At 44.9% G+C, this 10,226-nt stretch overlaps 1 protein-coding gene across 2 annotated transcripts in view; it reads left to right on the top strand.

Moving 5' to 3' along the window:
• The first annotated feature begins 649 nt into the window (after positions 1 to 649).
• TBC1D2B (TBC1 domain family, member 2B) overlaps positions 650 to 10,226 on the top strand; it is a 120,332-nt gene continuing 110,755 nt past the window's right edge. For both annotated transcript variants that reach the window (XM_006888256.1, XM_006888257.1), the window contains exon 1: positions 650 to 1,009. In XM_006888256.1, coding sequence (XP_006888318.1) covers positions 650 to 1,009 — 360 coding nt within the window. The remainder of the gene's footprint in view (positions 1,010 to 10,226) is intronic.

Raw genomic sequence — 10,226 nt, 5'->3', positions numbered from 1 at the left:
AATAAAAACCGGTTATGATGGGGGGGAAAAAATCTGTGAATAGTACCCCGCAGACAGAAAGTGCTCAATAAATGTTATTTTTAATTCAGTGACAGAAATAAGGTCGGATAATGAGAACTGTTCTCGCTCTCATTCATTCATTCTACAAATATTTACTGAACACCCACTCCGTGCCAGGCTAGGGACGCTCTCAGCTTCTCTCATATTTATGACATTAGATAGCCAATCTGGCAGGGCAGTCTCCAGGATTAAGTTCTATTCTGATACATAATTTACAGTGAAATGCAGTTTTAAGTGGTCAGCCCAATGAATTTTAAGAAACGCATGTTCTCCAGCAATCCAAACACCTATCAAGAAACAAATTTCCATTCACTCTGCGAGGCGAGGATTTTGAACTTCACGTTACATACAGGACAGCTGCTGAAGTTCAAGGGTGAGACACCCGCCCAGGACTTTGCTCCGGGGGCGCAGCGGGCAGCCGGACGGGGGCGGGGCAGGGGCTGCAGCGGCGGGGGCGGGACTACAAGTCCCAGGCTGCTTTGCGAGCCCGTGGGCCGTGAGGAACGGCGGGGCCGCGGGGAAGGGGCTCTGCGGCGGCGGAGGCGCCGGGGCCGGGGCGCTGGCAGTTGGCGCGCTCCGGCGGCGGGCTATGCCGGGGGCTGGGGCCCAGGCGGAGGAGAGCTGCGGCGGCGGCGAGGGTGCGGCCCTGGGGGGCGCCGTGGAGCCCGGGGCGGGGCCCGGGCGGGAGCCGGCGCGACTGTGCGGCTACCTGCAGAAGCTGTCGGGCAAGGGCCCGCTGCGTGGCTACCGCAGCCGCTGGTTCGTGTTCGACGCGCGCCGCTGCTACCTCTACTACTTCAAGAGCCCGCAGGACGCGCTGCCCCTTGGCCACCTGGACATCGCTGACGCCTGCTTCAGCTACCAGGGTCCCGACGAGGCGGCAGAGCCCGGGTCGGAGCCGCCCGCGCACTTCCAGGTGCACAGCGCAGGAGCCGTCACGGTGCTGAAGGTGGGACCGCGCGCGCTCCACGACCCCTCCCCCGCTCCCCTTTTCGCTTCCGCCGCTGCTCCCTACCCTCTGCTCGGGCTAGCCCGGCCCATCGGACTTTCTGTATTCCCCTTCTTTCTCAAAGGCCTCTGTACATCCTGCCTTAGTTTGTATTCTTTACTCCACATCTCCAAATTCCATCCCCTTGCCCCTTTGTCATTTAGGGTCCCTTGTATGTCCCCTCCACCCTGAGACATTTTGACCTGTCATTCTTCTCTGGGGGCTCCGTGGCAAGGTCCCTCCCTTCCATGAATGTTCTTCTCTTGCTAACGTGACTGCAGCCCTCCTGCCTTTTGGGGTGCCTCTAGAAACCCCTAGGGTGTGGCCTTGGGTGAGTGATTTAGCCTCTGTGAGGGTCACCTGCCTTCCCTGTAAAATGGTCATAGCATTTAAATCTGCCTGGAGCCTGGGCGGCAATGTCTTAGTAAATCAGCTGCTAGTGAAAGGTTGGTGGTTCAAACTCAGTACCTCCAAAAGGCAATGCCCTAGAGATTTGCTTCTGCAAAGATTACAGCCTACAAAACGCTGGAGGACAAGTTCTCCTTAGTCCTGCAGGGTCACTATGAGTCAGAATTGGCTTCAGGACACACAACAACAGACTCTAGGATCTCCCAAATAAGGTTGTTGGGGGTAAATTAATTATACAGGTAAGTGCTAAGTGACTGTTACGTGTTTAGTGCGTGGACAAAGACAGGTAGAGATGGAGTGTTTAGATGTGGTCTGCGACTCCTTCCAGGGTGGGCAGGGACACTCTAGCAAAGTCACACAGCCAGTGGCAGTAGTATTTTTTTGCTCCAAGATTTGACTGGGAGAAGTCATTGCTTCAAGCAGCTATGCCTTACTCATTTTTTTTTTTTATTTTGTATCTGAGAGACGATTCAGAGATACAGTGTGGAAGTGGTGGCCTGGAGGCCAGTGTCCTGGTGCTGAGACTCTCCTCCATCTACTGAGGCTCTTGGAGACTACACTCCTTCATCTTCTAGTGGTTTGCTGGCTCCCAGCACATAGTGATCTGGGCCTTGGCCTCGAATGATTTGCCTCACTCCTGGCCTGGTTCCTCTGAGTTTCCACCCTCCCTCCGCTCTCTTCCATATTGCAAACTGGGCTCTCTCTCTCGAGAGCAGTGAGGCTGGGCTGTATGAAAGCTCTCTGCCAAGCCAGCCAAGTGGGCTGTGCCTGTTGCACTGGCCTTGTGAGTGCAAGGCTGTTCTCTGAGACCTCTAAAATCAGAAGTGGTTTTAGCTGCTCCCCTAGGTCACTTTTGCACCTTCGTGGACACCACATTTTTTTTTAAACTCCTCTCCCAACTCTGTTGACAGCTATTTCTCCAAAGAAAGCCAAACGGGGTTTCAACTCAGCTTGGGTTTACTTAGTGTTTTGTATAAACTTGGGAATGACCCCAGAGAGTACACAGGGACATTTGCCAAAGGCACGTGAACAACTCCTGTGCCGGATGAGTTTCCTGTGGAACTGTTTGTTGAATCTTAAATAGACATCCTGTATCAGAACTTTTCAGATGGCATTCGAGCCCTCCCAGCAGTTTTTAAATTAAAAAAAAATTACTAGGTGGTTTTTTTTGGGGGCTCCCCCCCCCCCGGTCTATAAGGGGAAACAGGACTGTGCCCTAGCACGCCGTGTATTACTTGCACTTACTGAGCTGAACTTGGCAGAAGGAGAAACCTCCATGGAAGCGGTAAAGGCCGATGGCCAAGAAACAGTTGTATATGACTGCCTCGTATAGGTTGTATGTGTCCTGGGGGCCATTCTCAAAATCTTTCTCCATGAAGGGAACGTCCTCAATAAGAACTATAGAATGGATGTTGAAAAAGATTACTAGCATTATCAACTTGATCTCTCCCTAGGCACAGAGAATGATGCCACAGGCAGTCAGCCTGGGCCCCAGCACGGGAGTGACACCATGAACGGAGTCTGGGCCCCAGCCCAATGAGGCCCTAGTAGAAAGGCAATGAGAGAGAGTATGGAATATGACAAGGGAAGTGATTTAGATTTGGGGGCTCTGGCAGTATAGGAAGGAGGTCTGAGAGCTGTGTTGTTGGTTTTTTGAAACCACAGCAGTAGTGTCCCAAAGAATGTTTTCGAGTTGATGGACTTGTAAGACTGAGCAATAAAACCAGAGTTACAGACTGATTATGTGCACAGTGAGAACATTAGGTAAAGATTAAGAAGATCATGCGAAACAACGCTGCACAACTTATAAGGATGTGTGCTGAGTGGTGAGTGGAGGCAGGGAGTGGTGAGCCTTAGATTCTGGATGGGGGTTTCCTGTGGGAGAAAAAAGAAAAAACTGATTAGGGCTGGGTGCTGTGAAGTGGGTGTTCTACCGTCTTTGTAATCTTTCATCTCTTTCTTTATTTTTAATAATAGTTTACTTAAAAAGTTCATAAAGTTCATATACATTGTTTTTCACACTGTATCTTTTCCCACTGAGTAGTAGTATACCAATTTTCATGATGTTCTTTTTGTATGTTTAGAACATTTCTTTTGGACTTTTTTTGTTTTTATAAGAAATTAACTTTTATATGAGTTCGTGACTATGCTGGAAAATTTTGATATGTAGACTTAAGTTAGTCACAGAACAAGACAATACTTGAGGCTAAGCATCTAGTTTATAAAAACAATGGAAATGAAAATACCACAAGGCTTTCCAAAAGAGGCCGTGATCAAGACGTAGGATTTCTAAGTAGGAGAATTGTCTAACAAGTTTCAGTGTACAGTGATTTCTTTTGAGGTGGTGTTATGTGCCCTCCTCGAGTTGGAACTGACTCCCAGTTGACCCTCCAGTGGGCTTTTAGCGGCTGCGTATCACAAAGGAAGAAACTGACCATCTTCTCCCTTGGAGCAGCTGGTGGATAGGAAACATGGGCCTTTGGTGTGGAAGTGCAACTCCTTACTCACTAGGCCACCAGAGCTCCCTGAACAGTAGAAGTAAGAATTTTATGATGGAAAAAAAGGACTAAGTATTCTGTTTCCATAAATATTATAGCCTAGAAAACGGCATGTGGCAGTTCTGCTCAATCACATGGAGTCATTACAAGTAGGAATCTGCTAGATGGCACCTAATAACAAAAGTGAAGACTAGCAATTGGTCTACATTCTTACCATTTAGATTTAGGGACAGATTCTTCTAAGCTTTTCGGTTAAGTTTTTCTCCTCTGCTTCAAAGATAAGGGTGAGCCTGATTCCAAAAAGAAATTGTAGGTTGGTAGGGATTAAGCTCTGCTGAGATTTAAGCTAGCTGTATATTACCTTTACAGATATTTTGACAGATGAATTAAAAAGAAGAGTCAGAAATTTGCTTTTTTTTTTTTTTTTGCTATCAATCATATGTTTTTCATTTTAAAGTGCCTTTCAGCCTTTCTGGAGAAGCTGTGGTTTTGTTGGACTTTTAAAGCATGTTTTACTGCTTGCATCTTAATGAAAGCCGATATTGGAATTTCTTGGTAAGCTTTTCTATCCCCAAACTCAGGGCTCTGGTCCAGTCTCTCATTTTACAGCTAAGGGAAAGGAGGCCAAAGAAGGGGAGAGATTTTCCTGGGAGCATGAAGCTAGACTCAGACCCTCTTTGAAAACAAGGGGCTCCCAGTATAGTCTGCGTCCCAAATGCAGAAGATCCAGTTGTGCTGTCTCATCTGACATGTCTACCTTTTGTCACCATTGTGTGGGTAGTATGTTTCTTTTTATTGTATTTGATTTCTCCCCTTCCTATTCAGTAAGAAAAGTCTAGGAACATTTTACTGCCTGACTCTTTTACCTGGATGTACAGTACCTGGAATTGGATATTTAAAAAGTGTTTTAAGGGTCAGATGGATGTAGGTGCCTCCCTCCCTTGTGGCATGTGTGTGTAATTGTGTTGTCAGCTCCTGCCTGTGCTTTGCTGGGCTCTGAGGTGCAGGAGGCAGCTCTCAGGTGAACTGGCAGTGTGGGGGAGGGGACACGTGATCGAACAACCCTGCTCTGGCAGGTCCCTGCAGAGTTGGAGTGCGGGGTGTCATCAGGCCATCAGCAAGTGAATTCTCCCTTTCCTGAAGGCATTTTGGATGGCTTACAGACTTGAAGGCTCAGATGGACATGAGTTGGTTTCCGAGTCACGTGTGTAACTGAACAGTCATGCATCCCTACGCTTAACCCACTTTTGTGGCAAGGATGCACATTCCCTGGTGTTGAAACTGCTTTTGGCTTAATCACAAACATTTGCTAGCTTGAGTAATCATAGTGTGCTCAGTGCTCCGTAGATGTGGTGAGCCAGCTCTCCTTGTGGTTCTGCTTGGCCACTCTCCCTGGGGCATCTCCTCAGGGGTCTTGGAAGTATTACTCACATCTTTTGCTGGGACTTAACATTTCCCAAATTTGTCATGACTTTCCAATTAGTTAGTTCCTTAAAGGCAGATTGGTATCATGCACATGATATCTATCACACATAGTATCTTAGTTACCTAGTGCTGCTGCTCTAACAGAAATGACACAAGAGAGTGGCTGACAAATTTATTTTCTCACAGGTTAGGAGAGTGAAAGTTTGAACTCGAGGTTCTGACTCTAAAGGAAATCTTTCTTTCTCGGTTATGGGGGAAGGATGTTGTCTCTCTTTTATTTCTAAGTTCCTTGGAGATCAAGTGATCTGTATCTTTTCCTCTGTCTATGCTTACTTAATCTCTTTTATAGCTCAGAAGAGATTAACTTTAAATGTGTTGTTGTTGTTATGTATTGTCAAGGCTATTCTGTGACTCATAGTGACCCTGTGCACAATAACCCTGACTCCTCCCCTGTTCTGAGCCAATCGCACTGCCTCTGACACACCTGCCCCCATTACCCCAGTCACTTCAGATATACCTTATGTTAATATGGCCCTATTAGCATTGTTGTTGTGTACTGTACAGTTGGAACCAACTCATGGATTACCCTCTCGCTGGTTTTCAAGGCAGTTAATCACATGGGAGGAGATTGCCCATCTTTTTCCCACAGAGCAGCTGGTAGCCTCGAATCTCTTGCTTTGGGGATTGCAGCACAGCTTTTTGCCACTAGGCCACCAGCATAACAAAGAAAACATATTTTTGGGTGATCAAATTTAATCCATAATATATAGTGCTGAGAAGCTAAAGCAAAGTGAAGAAATAAAGAAGTTAAGGAGCTGAACAGAAGATTTCAAAGGGCAGCATGCTGGAAGACAGAATATTTTAAGAAAATGTGCAAAGAGCTAGAGCCAGAATCAAAAGGGCCAAACTTGGTCAGCATTTCTTAAGCTAAAGGCACTGAAGATCTAATTCCAACCTCGAGTTGCAATGCTTAAGGATGCTCTGGGCAGAATATTAAATGACCCAGGAAGCATTAAAAGAAGATGGAAGGAGTATACTGAGTCACTGTACCAATAGGAATTGGCTGACAGAAGAATTTCAGGAAACAACATATGAGCAAGAGTCTGTGATGATGAAGGAAGAAGTGTAAGCTGCCCTGAAGGAACTGGCAAAAAACAGTTGACAGCATACCAGTTGAAATATTTCAACAAACAGATGCCACCTTGAAAGCACTCACCAAGTTGTGCCAAGAAATCTGGAGGACAACTACCTGGCCAATTGACTGTTCCCATTCCAAAGAAAGGTGACTGACAGAGTGAAGAAATTATTGAACAGTATCATTAATATCACATACAAATAAGATTCTTCTAAAAATTATCCAAAAACTACTGGAATAGCACAACATCAGAGAACTGTCAGATGTGCAGGTTGGGTTTAGAAGAGGCTGTGGTACTAGGGATATTATAGTTAATGTTAAATAGATTTTGGCTGAAAACACTACCAGAGGAATGTCTACCGACTATGCAAAGGCATTTGACTGTGTGGATTACAACAAACTGTGACTAACTCTGCAAAGAATGGGAATCCCAGAGCACTTGATTGTGGCTATGTGAAATCTATACTTGAACCAGGAATAAGTTGTCAGAACAGAGCAAAGAAATACTGCATGGTTCAAAATCGGGAAGGGTGTACACCAGGGGTGTGTCCTGTCTCCATACCTTTTCAATCTATATGCAGAAGAGATCACCCAGGAGGCTGGGCTTTATGAGGAGGAATGTGGCGTCAGGATTGGTGGAAGAATTGTCAACAACCTGAGTTATGCAGATGACACACCCTGCTTGCTAAAACTAAGGAAAATCTGAAGCACTTGCTGCACAAGGTCAGGGACTGCAGCCTTCAATATGGATTGCAGTTCAACATCAAGAAATCACAGATTCTCACATGGGGCTAATTGGCAGCATCACGATAGATGGTGAAGAGGTTGAGATTGTTAACAGCTTTAGTTTGCTTGGCTTCACAATCAACACTCTTGGTGCTAGCAGCCAAGAAATCAAGACAAATTGCATTGGGAAAGTCTGCTGTAAAGGATCTCTCAGAGTACTGAAGAACAACATCATTAGGCTGGAGACTTAAGTGCGCCTGACCCAAGCCATAGTCTTTGCAGTTGCACGCTATGTGTCAGAGAGCTGGACAGTGACTAGGGATGATAGGAGAATTGATCACTTTGAGCTGTGGTGCTTGAGAAGAGTATTGAATATACCATGGACTGCTAGGAGAACAAACAGGTTGCTCTGGAGAGGGTTAAACCAGGCTGCTCCTTGGAGACAAGGATTCTAAAACTTCATCTGACATACTTTGGGCACGTTGCAAGGAGGGGCCAGTCCTTGGAGAGGAACATCATGCTTGGGAGGGTGGAGGGACAGCACAAGAGAGAAAGACCCTTAATGAGATGGATTGACTCAGTGACTGGGGTAATAGGGGAAGGTGTGTCGGCGACAGTAATGTTGTGCTATTTGCATAATGCAGGTTATTGATGAGTCTTACGCAGATAACTTAACCTTGCAGAAAGTAAAGAGTACTTGAAGCACTTGCTGCAGAAGATCAGAGAATACAGTCTTCAATATAGAGTGCATCTCAATGTCAAGAAAACAAATTCTTACCTCTGGACCACTAGGCAACATTATGATAGAGAAAAGATTGAAACTGTCAACAGCTTCATCTTACTTGGACCCACAATTAACACTCTTGGTACCAGCAGTCAGGAAATCAGGAGAAGTATTGCACTGGGAAAGGCAGTTAGAGACTTCTCCAAATTATTGAAAAGTGATGATGTCAGTTTGAGTACTAAGGTGTGTCTGATTTAGGCCATGGTCTTTCTGATCACTTGCTGTGCAACTCAGAGCTGGCTGCACAGTGAATAAAGATGACAGAAGAAGAATTAGCCTTTGAACTGTGCTGTTGGAGAAGAGCACTGAACATCCCATCGACTTCCAAAAGAACAAACCAATATATCTTGAAGAAAGTGCAGCCAGCGTGCTCTTTGGAGGCAAAGATGATAAAGCTTCACCTCACATACTTCAGGCATGTTGCTAGGAGGGCCTATTCCTTTGAGAGACATGATACTCATAAAGGTTGAGGGTTGGCAAAGGAGAAGAAGACCCTCGACTAGGTGGATTGACACAGTGATTGCCACAGACTGCCACAGGGGGCTCTAGTGTCAGGAAGTGTGAGGATGATACAGAGTAGGACAGAGTTCAGCCCAGAGTTCATAGGGTCACTGTGGGTCACACTCAACTGGACAGCACCTAATGATAAGAACACAATTCAAAGGCTTTAATCCTTCTCTGGTCTTTTATGTTCATTGTCCAACTTTGACATGTATATGCTGTGGTTATTGAGTCAGAACCAACCCATAGCTAACCCTCCAGCAAGTTTTCAGAGGCAGTTTAATCACATGGAAGGATATTACCCATCTTTTTCCTCACAGAGCAGCTGGTGGGTGCAAACTATATTCCTTTGGATTGTAAGACAGTATTCTTACCACTAGGCCACCAGTACTCCCTACCTATGATGTGATTGAAAATGCCAAGACTTGGGTCCAAAGCAGCTTAGCCCTCAAAGTGACATCTTTGTTTTTTAACACTTTAAAGGTGTTCTTTGCAGCAGATTTGCCCATTGCATTTTGTTGTTTGATTTCTTGAGTGCTGCTTCCATGGCTGTTGATTGCAAATCTCAAGTAAAATGAAATCCTCAATAGCTTTTTTTTTTGTTTGCTTTCACATGATACTGTTTATTGGTCCAGTTGTGAAGATTTTTGCTTTCTTTATGTTGAGGTTAATCCATATTGAAGACAATCGTTTTCCAGCTTCATCAATAATTGCTTCAAGACTTCATTTTCAGCAAGCAAAGTGTGGCAGTTCTGTAGTACATATTTTTAATGATGCCACGTTGTTCATAAAGTCCAATCTATCAGATTATTTGCTTAGCATATAGATTGCATGAATATGGTGAAAGAACATAACCACTCAGTATACCCTTGTTCTATTCTAATTACTGCTTCTCAGTCTGTACAGGTTCTGCTTGAGCATAGTTAAAAATGATTTTTAGAATTCCCATTATTCACAGTGTTACTTGTAATTTGTTATGATTCACATAGTCAGATACCTTTGCATAGTCAATAAAACACAAGTACATAAGTAAAAGATTTTATGAAGTAAGCTTTTTCATGCTCGAGTAGATATTTACTGGTCCTATCAGGCAGAGCTCAAAGCTGTGTAGAGCACATGTAAGATGGGAATGATCAGTTGAGGAATTGTGCTCACAGATTATTTTCTTTGTGAGCTTTCTAACTAGTTTCTGCTAAAATACACGATCTCAGTTCAGTAAACATGGTGGGCACTCGTAGGGACGTGAAGCTGAAGTGGCTCCTGGGGAACGAGACTACAGTGTTCATGGGCCCAGTGATTCATAGCCAGAAACCTGTGCTTTTATATAATCCTGTGAACAGTGCAGAATTAGATCTAAGTTATTATCAAGAAAGACTCTGGAGTACTCTCTTTGGCAGCACATATACTAAAGTTGGAACGATACAGAGAAGATTAGCATGGCTCCTGTGCAAGGATGTTACAGAAATTAGTGAAGCGTTCCATATTTATTTTTTTTTTAAATACAGACTCTGGAGAAGATGGGGCTCATGGAGTTGTAGAGTCTGGTTCTTTCTTTTTTTTTTAAGTATTTTTTTTAATTGGGAAAAACATATTGGGGGCACAAGGAGGTGAGGGTTGGGTGCGGAAGGGTGAGGATCAGCCAGGATGCAGTTGCAGAGCTGCACAGTTTGGTCGGTGGGGGGAGCAGGTGAAGGAAATGAT

Source organism: Elephantulus edwardii, unplaced genomic scaffold (genome assembly GCF_000299155.1).
Source record: "Elephantulus edwardii isolate Elephantulus edwardi_28Jun2011 unplaced genomic scaffold, EleEdw1.0 scaffold00066, whole genome shotgun sequence".
Lineage (NCBI taxonomy): Eukaryota > Metazoa > Chordata > Mammalia > Macroscelidea > Macroscelididae > Elephantulus > Elephantulus edwardii.
The sequence above is the reverse complement of the archived record's forward strand: the minus strand, read 5'-3'. Positions and strand labels throughout refer to the sequence as shown.